General features: G+C 37.0%; 1 protein-coding gene across 1 annotated transcript in view; it reads right to left on the bottom strand.

Annotated features, from left to right (window-relative positions):
- Positions 1-4,268: 4,268 nt before the first annotated feature.
- Positions 4,269-19,559, bottom strand: part of NDST4 (N-deacetylase/N-sulfotransferase (heparan glucosaminyl) 4) — a 697,622-nt gene continuing 682,331 nt past the window's right edge. Inside the window, exons 13-14 of the mRNA XM_006881069.1 lie at positions 14,522-14,624; positions 4,269-4,422 (exon numbers count right to left, since the gene is read on the bottom strand). Of these exons, the coding sequence (XP_006881131.1) occupies positions 4,303-4,422; positions 14,522-14,624 (223 nt within the window). The 3' untranslated portion in view covers positions 4,269-4,302. The remainder of the gene's footprint in view (positions 4,423-14,521; positions 14,625-19,559) is intronic.

Genomic DNA, 19,559 nt, shown 5'->3' with positions numbered 1-19,559 from the left:
ACTGACAAAGGAGATTAATCAGAACTGGCTTTGACAAGCACTGTGGCAATTGGACAATTAAGACAGACATTGGGGAGGGAAAGAAGAACGAACTGGGGAGGAGGGTGGAGAAAACAGTACAACAATGAATGAATGAAAACCCAAAATCTCTGCAAATGTTCATTAAAACTAATAAAATTTAATAACAAAAATGAATGAGTGAATGAACAAATGAATAAATAAATAAATAAGAGTCGGACAATGACTAGGGAGGATAGAAAGAGAATTGACGCCTTTCAGCTGTGGTGCTGGAGAAGAGTATTGAATGTTCCATGGACTGCCAGGAAACCAAACAGATCTATCCTAGAGACGATTAAACCAGGCTACTCCTTGGAGGCAAGGATTCTGGGGCTTCGTCTGCGATACTCTGGACATGTTGTAAGGAGAGACAGGTTCTTGGAGAGGGACATCATGCTTGGGAAGAAAAGTGATCAACTTAGAGTAGTTCAAAAAATTGCCCCAAATGTATGTGCAAATTATGAAAGGAATTTGGAAGAATCTATTCTGGAAAACTATGATTTGATTTTTGTAAATAAACTAGTATAATAAAAAAGAAATAATATAAATGGAAGAGGTATTTATTCTGAACTCAAAACCAAAAACATGCTACAGATGCCCTTCTTCAGGTATTTTATCAATCTCTGTAAAATACAAAGTTTCTTTTTCACTTGTCATACTCTTATCCTCTGACCTCTGGTGGTTGATTGGTAAGGAATTACATTGTCAGCCCAAATGCACACAGTGCAAATTCACCAGCTGCTTCATGGTAGAAAGATGGACAATCTCCTCCCACACAATTTACTTTGAAAACCTGGCTGGAAGGACAGCTATGAGTCAGTTCCAACTCGCTTTTACACAATAATCCTTCTTGGCCCACTGTAGAACATAATTTCATTTACCTTTAAATAACCTTGTTGTCTGTAATTGAAAAATAAATTTGCATCTATGACAATGAATTAGTTTAAGCCTTAAAACCATGATATAGGATAAAAATATATAAGGTAAAATGATTAGGGATTGTTAAACAAAATATTTGTCTTAGGTTTTTTTAAGAAGCAATACCAGTGATTTAGAAGAGATTGAGATTTTAAACTATTTCATCTTCTTCAGATTCATATTCAACACTCTTAACTCCAGTGTCAAAAGGTCAGTTGCATTGAAAAAGTGAGCTGTCAGGGATCGTTCCAGAGTGTTGAAGAGGAATGATGCCAGTCTAGAGACTAAAGTGTTTCTGCTACAACTTTCTATGCTGCAGAAAGCTGGGCAATAACGAAGGATGACCAAAGAACTAATACTTTTGAGTTGTTGTGCTGGAGAAGGTTATTGAACATCCTCCAAACTGCCAAGAAAACAAACATCTTTCCTGGAGAAGGTGAAACCTGTTTGCTACTTTGAGGCAAAGATTTTTAAATTCTGTCTCATACTTTGGGGATGTTGCCAGGAGGGATCAGTCCTTGGAGAAGAACATCATGCTTGGAAGTGTAGAAGGTCAGCTCAATAGAAGCCCCTGGATGAGATGAATTGATACAGAGAATGGGGATAGGTGTGCTCAACACTGTGAACTTGGCTCAAGATAAGGCAGGGTTCAGAAATTGTTCATAGAGTTGCTATGAGTCATAGTTGACTCAATGGCACAGAACAATAACAACAACCAGTGACAGAAACTTTTCTCACTTAATTATCTTTGAGTCATTATTTATTACTATTGAAGTTTGTTTTTGATGAATTTTGTAATATAATTTTAAGAAAATTTGGACTAGTAGTTAATAAGCATATATTTTTATGTAGACTCAGGAAAACAGTTAATGTATCTTTATCAAGGTAAAGGATCAATAATTATGTTTTTAGTTAGGTAATTGCAGCAAAATTAAAAAGGAGAGAAGAAGGTAGCTTGATTAAAGGTTTAGGGAGATCTTAGAAACTTAAAAATGTATTCCACTCAAGATCATAATATATAATTTATTTAACATTTTAAATAAATACATGTAATAAATCTTTAGTCAACAATTCTGAAGCTGTCAGTGAGTAAAATTTTGGAAAAATCAGGATTTTTAAAATTTAAACTTTGCTTCATTTATTATAATCTTTCATAGCCCAGAGTTCTTCTAAGTAGTCTGTTGTATGATTATGATATGTAATTAACTGGACTTGGCCGTCATCCTTATCAGATCCAAGGAGAAAAATATGCACACTGATTTAAATGAACAAAGAAAAAGAGATATCTTGTGTTTCGAAAAGCTTTTATCTCAGATTTTCATAAATATTTGATGAATAATATATATTATTTAGGGAAAAATGAAGAAAAGACATTATATTTCTAAAAATCTGAGGACAATCTAGAGTTAAGTAAATCGTACTTGATAAGAAAGATATCTATTTTCCCTTCCATAAATCTCTAACTTGTAAAAAATAATCTCCATTTCATAAAAGAAAGAAAATTAATTAGAGAAATATATCAATAAAATATTACAGTTTTAAGTAAGGGTTATTGCAAATTTTATGTACTTAATGGAGTGCATTGAAGCACACATTTATGTAAGTGACAGAAAAGAATGAGAATTCATCTAATTAGTAAAGAGGCAACAAAAGTAATAGTTTATAATTTAATATAAGTTCATATTCACAAAAATTACATTGTCTTAAAAATATCACAAGCTTATAGATGCAGTGGGAAAACAAATTATTAATGAATTATAAATTTAGAATTGAAATTTATTCTACTATTCAGAAAAATCATGATTCTTTTTTAAAAACACTCAGATTTGATTCTCTTGCTTAAAAAGACCAGCAAAAAACAGGGTTTTTTTCTATTGAGATATTTTGAGGATAATTTTTTAAAATTATATGCTAGTATAATATTTCTATAACACAAAGAAAAAGAAATCCTTCCAGAGGAAGACTGGATTGATGAGTAATGTTACTAGAGTACTATTCTGTTAAAATTTCAACTTCATTCATCACTGAAAAGGTTATAAAAGGCTTAATAAATATTCATTGACAAGTGGGATCAATATCTAATAAACATGGCAATGATGTTTAGGGAGAAGAACCTGTAACTAAGACATAAAGACCGTTAACTTCTCTAGATACTACTTTTTGGAAAGTAAGACTGAGAAATAGGGTTTAAATCGGGAAATGAGTAATATCTGAAGAGTTAAGTCTAAGCTTATGTTTGTTTTTAATAGGCATTAGGAACAGAACCATCTACAATAGTATATGTATCATTATATATGCAAGTCCATGCTTTAAATTGACTGACATATACTACATAGAAGGCAAAAGTGCCTCAGAACACCTGTAAATAGATCTTGGTGCTTTCATTCAGTATCTTATTAATGCAGGTATTTTTTTCCCCTTCCTTGGACAGTAAAATATTTATATATATATAAATAATACACCATTATCAAGATGGAAATACATAGATTAGTAGTATAACAATATTTCAGATCCGTTTAAGATGGCTTTGCACATATTCATGATATCATGCAAAGCAGGTATTGTCGTTCCTTGATCTTAAAATTCCAAGACAGACCCATGGAAACATAATATAAAATCTAATGAGAATAATACACCTTGCCAGTTAAAACAGCAGTATCAGTGAAGATAGAATCTTTCCAATGGCCCGCCTTCTACAGGAGGAAAAACAAAAAAGTAGGAGGTTAACAACTTCACAACGTTTTAAATAAGTGAATTGATTTCATAAAGAGGAGGAACAACAGAGGAGATATATGTGGGTTATATTTTGAATAAATAATGAATGTTCAAAAATAAGAGTATGGAGTAATAGAATTTATTTTCATAACAAAGGCAAAATTGTTTCGAGATCAGCAAGAGAAAATATTAGCCCTTATTTCAGATATTGATTACCACCAAACTCATTTACCTCAATCCCAACCTTTATCCTCAAGATTATGATTTGTCACTTACATATACTGAGATTCACCAGTGAGTAGGTTCAGTAGGGTTTCTGAAACCTTCTAGTTTACAGAGGAACTAAACTGTGTAACTGTCTCCATACTAGAAATGGGTAATGTTACAAAACCCCCACTTTATTTCCCATAAAGTCACTCAGGGATTGATAGTAATTGCCAATGCGTGCATATATAACAGCTTTCATTTTAGGAAAAATGATAGAAGAAAATTTATTCATATAGTCCTCTTCAGACAATCACAAGTGCATTAGGGGATAGATGATGTGGGGGTTTCCTTTTCTATTTAATAGCAAATGTAAGTATCTTGAGAGTGTTGGTCTTGTCTCCAATGCTATCTCACTTTCTGTAGTTCTTGTCTCAGCCATGATGGCAGAGGTTGTCCCAGTCTGTGCAGCAGTTTGGATAGTTCCACATTATGATCCCGGTAGTAATTAGAGAGGAAAGTTCTGGACTATAAAGAAAAACAGAAAAGGGAAACTTAAAAGAAGGCATTAGTTCATCAAACTAGATCATACAACCTCTATTTCTTTCAAGGAAATTTTATTACTACCATAGAGGTCTATTAAACATTTATTCATTTATTTGGTATTTTTAAATCACATATCACTAACTTTTACCTTTTGAACAGACTAGACAAAAGTGTAGCTGTAAAAGAAAAAGTTAGGAAAAAATTAACCAACGAAACAGTTGTTGAGTCAATCACAACTCATGGTGAATTGTGTATTAAAGCAGCACTCTCTCCACAGGATTATCAACATCTGTGTTTTGGGAAGTAGATTTCTAGAGCTGTCTGCTCAGGTATCTGAAGAACTCCAAGCACCAACGGACTGTTGTTGTTATGTGCCACCGAGTTGCTTGCAACTCACAGCGACCATATGTACAACAGTCCTAAACTCTGCTCTGTCCTGTGCCAATCGCATTGCCTCCAACACACCCATCCCGATTGTCCCAGTCACTGAATCAATCCACCTCATAGAGGGCCTTCCACTCCTGCGCTGTCCCTCCACCCTCCCAAGCATGATGTCCCTCTCCAAGGACCGGTCTCTCCTCACTACATGTCCAGAGTAAGTTAGACGGAGCCTCAGAATTCTTGCCTGCAAGGAGCCACCCGGTTTAACCCTTTCCAGAATGAATCTGTTTTCTTAGCATTTCATGGTATCCTTAATACTCTTCTCCAGCACCACAGCTCAAAGGCATCAATTCTCCTTCCATCCTCCTTAGTCATTGTCCAACTCTCTGATGCATAACAAGTGATAGCAAAGACCATGGCCTCTATCAGATGCACCTTAGTCTCCAGAGAGACACCATTGCTCTTCAGTATTTTGGAGAGATCCCTAACAGCAGACTTTCTCACTAGCAAAATGATAATAGATGCAGTAGTATCCTGTGTCTGCCATATACATATTTACTGTAGGTATTGTGAAGTCTACACAGAGAGACATGTTGATCAAAGTATGTTACTAGAGAAGAGTGAGAAAGAGGCTTATGTGGTAGTCAATCTTCAGAAATAAGCAATATAAAAGCACATGTATTTGTTTTTAATATGGTCATGTTTTAGAAAATTCGCTTGTAAAATAAAAGTATAATGGGGGTAAGACTGAGAAAAACTGGATAAATTATGTATATTGAAATTATGTATATTGAAGCCGATGAGGGAGAGAAACAATTTAAAAGTAATATATTTTAGGCCATTATGATTATCATAAGAGTTAGGAATGAGGGATGCTGTGTGGAGTATACTTGGGGTGAGGGTGTGGGTGTGTATGTGGGGGGTGGATTGTATACCAATGAAGGAATTTTGCTTTTCAAGAAGAGCAAACTGTGGGTGAAGGTGGGGTGAGCGGGGAGAAAAGTGCAACAATGAATGGAAATCCAAAATCTCGGTAAATGTTCATTGAAATTAATAAAAAGAAATAAGAGTATAATCATAATAATTTGTAATCTGTGTTTAAGAATAAATTTCTCCCACTGCATAAATCTACATTGGTCCAAGACTGCTGTTGCCAAGCACTGCCAAGTTGACTAGGACTTACAGAGACCCTGTCAAAAAGAGATATGAATATTGCCCTATCCTGTGTTCTCCTCATAATCTCCGCAATTCTCCAGCCCTTTGTTTACAGTCACTTTGTTAATCCATCTTGTGCAAAGTCTTCCTCATTTTTTAAATTTTATTTTTTTGTGTGTGTACCGTCAAATTGAATCTAGCTGGTACAGGAGGAGATTATCCCTCCTTCTCCAGCAGAGCATCTGGTGGATTCAAATTGTGTACCTCTAGGATTGCAGTGCTGCTTCTTGCCACTAGGCCACTAGAGCTCCCTTAAGTCTTCCTCAAGCATGTTGGGTGTTTCTAAGGACTGTTCCCTCCTGGTAACATGCCTAAAGTATATGAGATGAAGTTCACCATCCTTGCTTCTAAAGAAAACCCAAGCTTCATTTCCTTCAAGACAGATTTGTTGCGGGGGATTGGGGAGGGTTGAAAATACGTGGGATATTCAGCACTGTTCTCCAACACCATAACTCAAAGGCCTTGATTTTTTTACCATCTTTATTCATTGTCCAACTTTCAGATTCATAGAAAGTAAATGATAAGATCATTATTTGGAACTGGAGCACCTTAATCTTTTAATTGATGTCATCGTTCTTTAGCACTTTAGAGTGTTCCTGAGAGCATTTTTTCCTAATGCAACACACCTTTTGCTTTCTTGACTGATATTGCTGTAAGCATTGATATGGATCCAAGAAAAAAAGATAGATTAAATATATAATCATATTGTTTTTGCATGTCATCAAATCAGAACCAACTCCAGCAAGTTTTCAAGAGTAGCAAATTGCATAGAAGGAGATTGCTCATCCTTTTCACACAGAGAATCTGCTGGAATTGAACCATGTGCCTTTAGGATTGTAGTACAACTTCTTACCACCAGGCCACTATAATTCCCTAAAATAGCATTACGCACACACGCATTGTTTTTACTATACTATGTGCTAAGATTAATAGCACACTCTTAATCAGAATCTTCAGTTCAACATAACGGTAAATGCTCATCCAACTATGCAAATCCCTATAGTTTGATATTATCAGTTCCATCCGTAGCTCAAGGGAGCACTAACGGCCTAGTGACAAGAAGCTGCACTGCAATCTCGATGGCCTGTGGTTCAAATCCATCAGAGGCTCCGTCGGTGGCAAAAGGATGGAAAATCTCTTCCCATGCAATTAACTGACTCTGAAAATGGGCAGAAGGGGCAGCTATGGGTTAGTTCCTGCTCGATAGAACACAACAAAAACATTATGGCTCAAGTCTCAGTTCTTCTATGGTGGTCTTTTGAGTTTGCTGAAAAGATTTTCTAGAAGGTTCTATAGATCCCAGAACTGTCAGGTAACGACTCATGTGATTCAGGTATGCAGGCTGGTTGTTTTGAGTTTATTTTGGGGTTGTTTTTTTTTCCACAGAAACTGGTGAACCACGTGCCAGTCTGGATGCATCTGGGTGCTTACACAAATCTACACTGTTGCTTCTATGTTGGTGTTTGTCACACACCTCCTCAGTGTGGCGAGTACTCCTTATATTGATCCTCTAGCTGTTGCTAATTTGTGAGATCATACTGGTAGTTGGAGAACGGGGAGTGCTTTATAAAGCCAGTTTTTATGCTAATACTGCTAACACACTCAAATGAATTTTTTTAAATTTTGATTTATTTATTTAATCTATTTTATTTCTAAGAATATAACTATAGGTTTATTTTTAGACATTAGGAAAAAAGTTGACTTTTTTTGAGGCACATATATTCATTTATTTATTTTGCTCTTTCAAATGTAGTTTTGTGGTGTTGTTAGGTGACATTGAGTTGACTATGATTCATAGGGACTCTCTGAACAATAGATCTGTATCAAGCAGAAAGGATTTGGACTGCTTGCTGAAGAAGAATAAAGATTACAGTTTTCCATATTGTTTAAATCTCAACATGAAGAAAACAAAAATTCATAGACCAATAGACCTCCAAATGGGTATCTCCTCCTGTGCAATTAAAATGCCTCTGAAAAATCATCTGGAGGGTCTGCTATGAGTCAATTCTGACATAACAGTACAAAATAACAATAACATATATATCAGAGATTATATTATATAAAAATATAGGAAATATGGTGGCCTAGAGACAAGAAGCTATGTTAACATCACTAAGGCACACAGTTCAAATCCACCCGTTGCTCCACAGGAGAAGGATGGGCAGTCTCCTTCCATGTGATTAATCCTGCTGGAGGGTCAGCTGTGGGTTGGTTCTGACTTTATGGCAGATGATAGATAGATAGATAGATAGATAGATAGATAGATAGATATGTTAGATTAATTGATATAGATATCTATATATCTATAGATATAGCTATATTTGTATCTACATCTATATCTATAAATATATATCCACACACATATATAGTAGATGGATAGATATAGTATATAAATCTGACTGTAATAATGCATATAAACAACATACATTGTTGTTGTTATGCACCACTGAGTTGTAACCATAGCTGATCCTCCAGCACATTTTTAGAGACAGTAAATTGCATTTATTTTCCATGGATAAGTTGGTGGATTCAAACCATGTATCTTTGGGTTGACAATGCAACTCTTTACCACTAAGCAACAAGAGCTCCATATATGATACACAGATTACCAGATAGGATGCTGTAGTTGCCTAGGTTGTAAGAAATTGCACCACCAACCTATAAACAGACAGCTTGAATCCACCACCTGCCTCATGGGGAAAAGATGAACAATTTACTCCTATGTGACTTACAGTCAATGAAAACTAATTGGTGGGTCAGGTTTTCATCAGTTCTGACTCAAAAGACACATAACAAAAGCGGTATATATATATATATATAAAATTAAGAGTTCTCTACTTCTGGTATTGGCAAAGAGAACTGAATATCTCATAGACTGCCAAAAGAACAAATAAATCTATCTTGAAAGAAGTGTATCCAGAGAGTTCCTTAGAGGTGATTATGGTGAAACTTCATCTCACTTGTTTTAAGCCGATTTTCAGGAAGAACCAGTCCTTGGAGAAACTTTGTGCTGGTAACAGTATTGAGTTGGAAAAAAAAGAGAAAGACCCTCAATAAGATGGACTGATGTTGTAACTATCACCATGAGTTTGAGTAGTACAGAGATCTTGAGAATGATGCAGGTTAGGGCAAGGTTCAGAGCTGTTGTTCGTAGGGTAATCATGAACCATAGTCCACTTGACGACACTTAACAACAACAGCTCTAATTCTTAAATATTATGAAGTTCCGGCAACTGAATTTCTTTGTTTTTCTTATGTTCTTGTTTAAGTGCAAGTGATTGAACCTTATTGAATGAATTATTTATAATACATGTCTTATTAAATATGTAAATAGATTAATTTTATTTCCACCATTTATTACTGAGGTTTCTGGATTGTCACACACCTCCTCAGTGTGCCGAGTACTCCTTATATTGATCCTCTAGCTTAGGATTAAATTTTCTTCTTTAATACCACTTATCACATAGCATAACCTAGTTAAAATGGTTTTCTAGTTTTAACAAAAAAAAAGAAAATAGAAAAAGAACATGTTTCCTCTGTGGGTGTAGTTAGCATTGGGCCACACATTTTTCTCTACCTGGTCAATTTTCCCCAATTTCTCATAAACTCTCCTCAATATTATAACACAAACAAGCCTCTTCCTTCATGAAATTCCCTAAGCAACTTTTGTATATACCATGGAAATGGATTTAACACAATTGCATTTTGTCTTGTATCATTCGCCAACTATTTCATTACATTTCTTCTCTTAAGCCATATTGTAAACACTTCAAAGTCTGGATAAGATGTTTATTGAAGTAGTGGGAACATGACATTCATTTCTTGGCAGATTAAAGTGATTTCTGAAACTGTTTTGAAATTATTGAGTTCAATATTGTAGTATCAGGATGTTATGGTAGTTATATGCTGTAGTATCACTTGAGTTATTTCCACCCTCAGATATTCATTATATCAGGCCAAGTCAATTGCTAACTCGTTTATATGTTATTGCTGTGTGTAATCAAGTCAATTATGGCTCACAATGACACAGGGTAAAGTGCAAAACTGCCCCATATGGCTTCCTACACTTGTCATCTTTATAGGAGCAGATTGCTCTCTTTCTCACTGGAAATAACTGGTGAGTTATAACTACCAAACTTGGTTAGCAACAGAAATCTTAGTCATTGTGCCACCAAGGATCCTTTTCCAAAGTCAGTATATCATACCCATCTGGGAATGATAAACTAATATCATAACTTCTTCTGCTATGACTTTTATTGAAACATTTTTTTCTGCCTCATTTTGTAGCTTAGTTTACTATTGTTTCTATAGTCTACTATAAATCAGTATTCATTACTGATTTTGGCTCGACAATCAACACTCTTGGTAACAGCAGCCAGGAAATCAAGAGAAGAATTCCATTGGGGAAGTCAGCTGTGAGGGACCTCTCAAGAGTACTGAAGAGCAACAACATCAGGCTGGAGACTAAGGTGCACCTGATCCAGGCTATAGTCTTCGCAATTACATGCTGTGCATCAGAGTGAATAGGGATGATAGAAAGAGAATTGATGCCTTTCAGCTGTGGTGCTGGAGAAGAGTGTTGAATATACCATGGACTGCTAGGAGAACAAACAGGTTTTTCCTGGAGAAGATGAAGCCAGATGCTCCTAGGAGTCAAGGATTATGAAGCTTCGTCTGACATTCTTTAGGCATGTTGCAAGGAGGGACTGGTCCTTGGAGAGGGACATCATTTTTGGCAGAATGGAGGGGCTGAGAAGGAGAGGAAAACCTTCGATGAGATGGATCGATTCTGTGACTGGAGTGGTGGGAATAAGTGTGTTTGGGATGGCTATGTTGGCACCGGATAGAATGGTGTTTAGAGCTCTTGTACATAGGGTCGCTATGAGTCGCAAGCGACTCGATGGCACATAACAACAACAACATCCTAAAACACCCCTTTTCTATGATCATTGTGTCAATTCATTTTGTTGAAGTCAGCTTTTTCTCTGATCCTTCCATATTTTTCAGATAGTAAGTTCTACGTCTTAGAAAAGAAGGTTCAGTCAGGTTGTTCTTAGGAGTCAAGAATAGTGAAACTTTGTCTCACATACTTCAGGTATGTTTTCAGAAGCGATCAGTTCTTAGAAAGGACATAATACTTGGAAAGACAAAATGTCAGAGAAGGAGAGGATGACCCTCAACAAAATTGATTGACCCAGTGACTATAGCCAAAGGCTACAGTATGTTAGAAGTATTCACAATGACTCAGGATAGGGCAGGGTTTAGATGTCATGCCTATTGGATTGTTATGAGTTATAATTGATGACACTTAATGACAACAGTAAGTAACAATGTATAACTGTTTTATCCTTGAATATGTGCCATTAACTTAGTTCAGTAACATGCATGACATAGGCATCAAATACAATATATATGGGACATGCAGAAATGATACTTGTTTAATTCAATTTAAAACAATTGTTTCATGAATAATTTGAGATTTTATATTAAACCCTCTTTTCTGAGGACTGCTTCCTGGTCAAAGTATAGGTTTCATATAAGCACAATCAAGTGTTCTAGGATCCCCACTTTCCTCAAGGTTAGGAACAATTTGTTGTGATCTACAGAGTCAGATGTCAATGTAACAAGATAGACATTTCTGTGGCACTCTTTGCTTTCTATCAAGATCTGTGTGACATTGGCGATGATGTCTCTAGTCCCATGGCCTCTTCTAAAGCCAGCTTGTATTTCTGGTAGTTCTCTGTCAATGTACTGTTCCAGTCATTTTCTGGATAATCTCCAGCAGGATTTTGCTTGTGTGTGATATTAGTGAAATTTTTCAATAATTTCCACACTCTGTAGGGTCACCTTTTTATTTTTTGGAATGGAAATAAATATGGATCTCGTGTAGTCAGTTGGCCAGGTAGTTGTCTTCCAGATTTCTTGGCACAATCTGCTTCTGGCACAACCAGAACACTTGATTGTGCATATGCAAAACCCATTTTTGGATCAGGAAGCAGTCCTCCGAGCAGAGCAAGAAAACACTACATGGTTCAAAATCAGAAAAGGAGTGTGTCAGGGATGCATCCCTTCTCCATACCTTTCCAACCTATATGCAGAATATATCCATCAGGAAGCAGAGCATTATAAGGAGGAATGTGGTATCAGAATTGGAGGAAGACTCACCAACAATCTACGTTATGCAGATGACACAACCTTGCTTGCTGAAATTGAGGACAGGATGGTTCGGCAAAATAGCCTGGGTTATTTTTGTGGACAGAATAGGAACTCACTGGCACCATATACAGACATTTTTATTAATTTTTTTCTTTTTTCCTTTGTTACTTCTTTGTCTCTTCTTCAGACTCTGTCCAAGGAGATGCTCTCCCCATCTTCTGTTGCAATTTTATTCCTTTCCCTTTTCTTGCTCTTCGGTTTAGCCCTTTCCAAGAGAGGGGAGTATATCGCTTTAGGAAAAGGCTCTGGCTAGAGTGTCCACCCAGCAGTTATGGGGCTCTTTGGCATCTTAAGTTTTTCAGGATGCAAATGGTAACCTCCACAGGGGTCTTAATAAGTTAGGGACTTTATCTGTTGTCCTTGTGGAGGGTCTTTTAAAAGGCTGAGAGAGGTTCTCTCAGGTTCTGGGTCCATGTGTATCCTATCAGCTGCAGCCCAGCTGTGTCTCCTGTCCCCCAGCCACCTCAGCTGTTTCCTTTCCCAGTTGTCCACTCCTTTCTGGAAGGCTTCCTTTTACATTTTATTTTTATCCCAAGCATCTGAATGTCTTGCAGTGTCTAAGGGTTTCAGCCCTTGTTCTTCATTCTGCTTCCACTTTGTCCTTCTCTTCATGGAGTGATTACGTTGACAATGAAGTATGATGCACGTTCTCAATGGTTATCTGCAGAAATTCCTCTGGGCTTTTATTGGTGTATGATCCAACATGGAGTTAAAGGGGGCTATTCCATGAATAAAGAACAGTGTGGTTTAAAAACAAAAAGACCTGAAGCACTTGTTGCTGAAGGTCAAGGACTGTAGTCTTCAATATGGATTAAAGATAAACATCAAGAAGATAGATAGATTCTCATTACTGGTCCAATTGGAAGTACCATGATAGATGAAGAGGAGATAGAGGTTGTTAACAATTATAATTTGCTCGGCTCCACAATCAACACTCTTAGCACCAGCATTTAAGAATCAAAAGACAAATTGCACTGGAAAAAATCTGCTATCATGGACCTCTTCAGACTACTGAAAAGTAACCATGTCAGTGTAGAGACTGGGGTGCAACTAATCCAGGCTATGATCTTCACAATTACTTTCTATGCATCAGAGAGCTGGACAATGCCTAAGGATGATAGAAGAAGAATCAATGCCTTTGAATTGTGATGCTGGAAAAGGGTCTTGAATATACCACGGACTTCCAGAAAGCAGATAGGTCTGTCTGTGAAAAGGGTGAAATCAAGTTTCTTCTTGGAGGCTACGATTTTTAAATTTTTTTTCCAGTTTCATTTTAGCTTTTTTAAAAATTAATTTTAATGGAAGTTTACAGAGACTTAGGGTTTCTAGTCATTCATTGTTGCACTTTTCTCCCTACCTACCCCCTCCCCTCCAATTCACTCTTCTCCTCAAAAAGAAATAAAAACTCTTTCATTTTTATGCAATCCCTCCCCAACCCACCCCCAAGTCTACTCCACTACTCCACAATGCAGCCTTCACTCTGAAATTCTGTAATGACAAGAATACCCATTTATATATCCCTTTAAACAGATATCTCCCTCATCTGTTTCAATGCAATATACATCATTCCTCCCCTCCTTTTCTGTCTTCTCTCAACTCTGATGTCAGTTCCATTTTACAATAGTGGTCCTATGCAATATTTGTCCTTTTGTGACTGATATATTTCACACAGCATAATATCCTCCAGGGTCATCTATTTTGCATAATATTTCATGAGTTCCTTGTTTTTCAATACTACATAGTATTCCATTGTGTGAATATACCAGAGCTTCTCTATCCATTTGTTTGTTGATGAGCACAAGCTCTTTTTCACAGAGTCTGGGCATATGGTCAGGAGGGACCAGTCCTTGGAGAAGGAAATCATACTCTGAAGGGTGGAGGAACAGCACAGAAGAGGAAGATCCCGGATGAGATTTATTAATACAGCAACTGGGGCAATGAGGCTAGGTGTGTCAAAAAAACTGAGACTGCACAGGACAGGGCAGGCTTCAGAGGTGAGTTTCAGGCAACTCAATGGCACATAATAAAAACAACTATTAAACTACTCAGCATTTTTAAAAATTACTTTCTAGCAGCCAACAATATCTAGGGATACTAAACAATGATTTGTGAATGTGTATCTAATTATTTCTTTGTATCTAACATATTTTAAATATATAAAATCATTGATAATAAAGGAAGAGTATAACAACAAAATAAGTTTGTTTTCACTTGTTTGAAACTGTTCAGAACTTGAACAGAGTAATTAAAAAATTAGAAAAAATATTACCTCTGGATCCATGGGAGGATATTTTCGGCCTTTACTTTTTCCAAGGCATTTGGTCTTTCCTCCTTCCAATAGTTGACACCAGAAGCCTTTTTGAGGATCAAAGCTATAATTGATAAAACATACAGCATTATAAATTGTATGTAAACTTGAGTGAGAGTGCCTCTCCAATTGGATAGATAAAATTATCTTCTGTAGGTTCATTGTTTAATTTTAATTTCATGAACATCTATTTTAATAAATTTTAAAGAAGGCACATGTTATAACATTTTAATGTCTTCTGCAATAAAAAGACAGAGCATTTTAATTTATGTTTTAATCATTAATTTCTGCATTTTACCTTATTGTTGTGTGTGTGTGCCATAGAGTCAGAACTAACTGACAACTGACCCCTCCAGAATATTTTCAAGGGCAGTAAAAGGAGATTGCAGATCCTTCTGATTTATAGTCCACATGGAAGGAACAATTATAAAATTCCATTTACTCATTTCAATGTTCTTTTCCAGAACCACAACTCAAAGTCATTAATTTGTCTTTGATCATCCTAAGTCATTGTCTAGCTTGTGGATGCATAACAAGTAATTGTGAAGACCATGGCCTCAATCAGGCATACCTTAGTCCCTAGATTGACATCATTGCTCTTCTGGTATGCATATGTATATATACTTTGTTGTTATGTGCCATTGAGTTGGAACCAAATCCTAGCTGACACTTCAGAGGATTTTCAGAGGCTGTAAATTACACGGAAGGAGCAGCTGGTGAATTTGAACCATGTGCTTTTGGGATTGTAAGGCTGTTTTTTACCACTAGGCCACCAGAGTTTATTATCTATTATAGGAGTTCTAGGGGTTTAGTGGATTTACATCACCAAGCCAAAGGCATAAAATTCTAATCAACCTGTTGTCCCCAAGGACAAAGTTGCCCAATCTCCTCCAGTGTAACTTACTGCCTGTGAAACTCACTGGACATTCAGCATGAACTGGTAGGTACTCCATGGAATATAATATCAACAAAGATCTAATTATTCATGCTTCTTTCTGAATAGGAACTGGAATTAAACCTCTATTAAAGTAAAGGTCTTCTGGTGGCACAATGGTTTTCCTCATTCACTAAATTCAATGTTGGTGGTTTGAATCCTCCTGAGAGATGAACAAAAAATTGAAATTGTAAAAGATTTACATTTACTTAGTTCCGTAAGTACCATTCATGAAGCAAAAGTCAAGACATCAAAATAGACTTTGCACTGAGGAAATACATGGACAAACTGCTCTCCAAAGTGCTTAAGAGTAAAGATAAAAATTGAAGATAAATGTGTGCCTCAACTAAACAATTGCCTTTTCAGTTGCTTCCTATGCATCTGAAAGTTGGACAACAAATAAGGAAGATCAAAGAAGAATTGAGGCCTTTGAATTGTGGTGTTGGCTAAGAATATTAAATATACCATATACTGCCAAAATAATAAATGACTTGTCTTAGAGAAAGTGTAACCAACTCCCTCTTTAGAGGTAGGGATGGCGAGATTTCATCTCACTCTCATACATTGGAAATGTTACTAGGAGGGGCTAGTCCTTTGAAAAAGACTCACAGGCCCCAGCTCCCAGTTGGAAACAAAGGAGAACGCTTCAACGATTTAGATCCTCCCAGAAGAGCTGTGGGTGAGCATTAACATTACTGGTAAGTATGTTCATTTTCTCCTGGACACAGAGCCTACTATTTGGTCCAAAAAGCCTTCTGAGGTCCCAACTCTTCTTACTATTTCTTAGTTGTTGAAATTGACGGAAAACCTCATAAGCAGTTCCTTATTTCACCTCTGTCTTGCATGTGGACTTCTGAGCTATAAAACTACCCAGTGGTAGATGGAATTCACTCCAGGACTTAAGAACAATAAATGACATAGTTGAGCATCTACATCTTGTGGTTCCTAACCTTTATACTATAAGAGATGAAGTGCTGGTCAATAGGCCTTTTAAGAACTACCTTCCCTCTGTAACTTGATTTGTGCAACTATTAGAACCTCTACTTGGAATATTATTGCTTTTTAATTTTTGACTCACGTACTTTTAACTTGTTAGTTAAATTTGTGTCTTCTAGGCTTCAACACTTCCATCATACATCTTCAAGGATATGAACATGTACAGCTAAGAAAAATTTATAATAGTGCATCTAAATTTCAAAATCAGTCTCCACAATAGTCTATGTGTGTCCTATTGCCAAATGGGCCCTTTATAGTAGCGAGAGAAGATCTTCACCCTGAAATCTACAGTGTCCCTTTTCAGCAGGAAGTAGCTAAGAGAATACACCGTCCCCTTTTCCTTATGAATCAGGGTGAAGTCTCTTTCAGGGAGGAGTGACAGGGAATGGCAAAGGACACACTGACAAAGGAGATTAATCCGAACTGGCTTTCACAAGCACTGTGACAATGGGAAAATGAAAACAGATTTTCAAGGGAAACAAAAAAGCAAATGAACTGGAGGGGAGGGTAGAGAAAATAGTACAATAATGAATGAATGGAAACCCAAAATCTCTGTAAATGTTCATTTAAATTAATAAAATTTAATAAAAAAAAAGGAAAAAGACATCATCCTAGGAGAGGTAGGCGAGCAGAGAAGACCTCAAGAGAATGGACTGACATAGTGACGATAATAAAAAGCTGGGGTGTTTGGGTGATTGTAAGGGTGGTGCAGGCTAGGACAAGGTCCCTATCTGTTGCTGATAGGGTCACATGATTCACAGGCAACCATATGGCACATAAAAATAATAACAATGGCCCCCAGGAAGAAAGTCCTGGTGATTTGCTTCTGTATTATTGCTGTGTGAAATTGAGTCAATTTTGACTCACAGCATTCTGATACAACCAAACAGAACTCCTCAAAGTGTTGTCTTGGCTGAAATCTGTTCAGGAACAGATTTCCAGGTATTTTCTCACATATATGTACTGGCAAATCCAAAAGGCTGAGTAACTACTCATTGAGCCATCAGGGCTCCTATTCTAGAAAGAAATCTGACAGGAACGTCTTATGAAGCAGTTCTGCTCTGTAACATACGAGGTTGACATGAGTCAAAATCAACCTGAGAGAAATGGGTTTAAAATTGGGGAAATTCTGTGCTTTTTTACATTTTAAATTTTTTACACTTTTCAAGAAGGCAATTACATGTGAAAAGATGCAGCCTATTATGTCTCTTCCCCTCCCCCCACCCCTAGACATCATGAAATTCAGAGTCTACACGGGTGAGATTTGACAACTCTTAATTTTGTTAAAGGCAAGGGATCTGACTGGATAATTTAGAATCCTGTGGTGCTGGAGAAGGGTACTGAATGTACCCTGGACTGCCAGGAAAACAAACAGATTAATCTTGGAGAGGATTAAACCAAGCTACTCCTTGGAGGCAAGGATTCTGGGGCTTCGTCTGACATACTTTGGACATGTTGCCAGGAGGGACGGGTCCTTGGAGAGGGACATCATGCTTGGGAGGGTGGAGGGACAGCACAGGAGGGGAAGACCCTCTATGAGATGGATTGATTCGGTGACTGGGGTAATCGGGATGGGTGTGTCAGAGGTGGTGCGGTTGGCGCAGGATAGAGTAGGGTTTAGGGCTGTTGTGAATAGGGTCGCTATGAGTCGGAAACGACTCGACGGCACATAACAACAACAACAACATACTCTTAAAAGGGAATTCTAGTGGCAAGAAGGTTGGTTGTAATCCCAAAGGCACATAATTCAAATCCAATAGCTGCTCTGTGGGAGAGGATGATTAATCTTCTCCCATATGATTAACTGCCTCTGAAAACCTAACAGAGGGCCAGCTATGGGTCAGTTCTGACTCTATGGTGCATAACAACAACAATACTCCTAAAGAAAATGCTAATGTTGTTTTGCTCTATTAGCTGCCCTGTGACAAAAACAAGGATGTGTGGCCTAATTGTTTATGTTTAAACTTAAATACATAAAAGTTTTGTTTAGGATTTAACAAGATAGGAAAAAATGAAAAGAATGAACCAAATAAGACAAGAGATTTTAAATTTATTGCTCTGGGACTTGCTGCATGCATAAAACATCGAAAAGGTTTGCATTTTAGTTGCTCAGCAGATGTTTTAGAAGGCTGAAGCATAATTGACTGGGATGTAAAGTTAATTAGTTGCAGAATATTTTGTTGCCCTGGGCCCATTCCTGTAATACCAGTGCACCTGCAATTTGCCACTGCACATATGTGAATTCATTTAGGAGGAGATAGAAATTTTCTTCACAGTTCCCTGCCCAGCCTATTATTAGAGACCTGATCCTGGCAGTCCAGGTTGTCCTAGTACATGTTATCAAATAAAATTAAATACATCACTGGTTAAATGGATAAAAATAAGACCGAGCCATTTCCAACCTGGACTTTTCAATCTGCTCTTCGCCTATCACCAAGCTCTCTCTAGTTTTCATTAATTTCCCAAGAGGAAAAACAGTTCCACACGCTGTGCAAAATGAGAAGGGAAAGTCGGCATAACGGTGCCCCTAAACAGCATTTTCTGCTTTGGGATGAGAATATTTAACTGCATTAAGGTAAAATACAGCTCCGGGTACAAAGTCAAGATATTTAGACACAGACACAGAGTCTTCTCTGCACTCAGCTGGTGTAAAGATCCCAGGGTAGGTTACAGAGATCTCCCCAGCAGCTGGGAAAAGGCAGCGCTTAAAAAACAACCTGAGGAAGCAGTCATCCAGTGGACCCAAAGTCACTTATTTCAATAAGATTGTCATCACCGTGAATCCACATGATTTTGCTCTTCTGGTCTTATTTATTGCATCGACAACTTTATATTTCCCAAGCTTAATAAAGAACATTTATCCTCTAAGTCATAGCAATTCATCCTTTTACGGTTTTACTTTAGTGGGCATAAAATTGTGGAATTAAGATGCAAAGCCCTCCTCAAATGACTGTTTGGCACCTTTTAGAAAAGAAGTTGTTTGTTACCTGAGGATTTTTATTACTCTATCATCACTAAAGTTATTAATTTATTAAAGTTATTTGTGTTGTTATTGTTGTTATGTGCCGT

Source organism: Elephantulus edwardii, unplaced genomic scaffold (assembly GCF_000299155.1).
Source record: "Elephantulus edwardii isolate Elephantulus edwardi_28Jun2011 unplaced genomic scaffold, EleEdw1.0 scaffold00012, whole genome shotgun sequence".
Lineage (NCBI taxonomy): Eukaryota > Metazoa > Chordata > Mammalia > Macroscelidea > Macroscelididae > Elephantulus > Elephantulus edwardii.
This window is presented reverse-complemented; position numbering and strand designations above follow the sequence as displayed.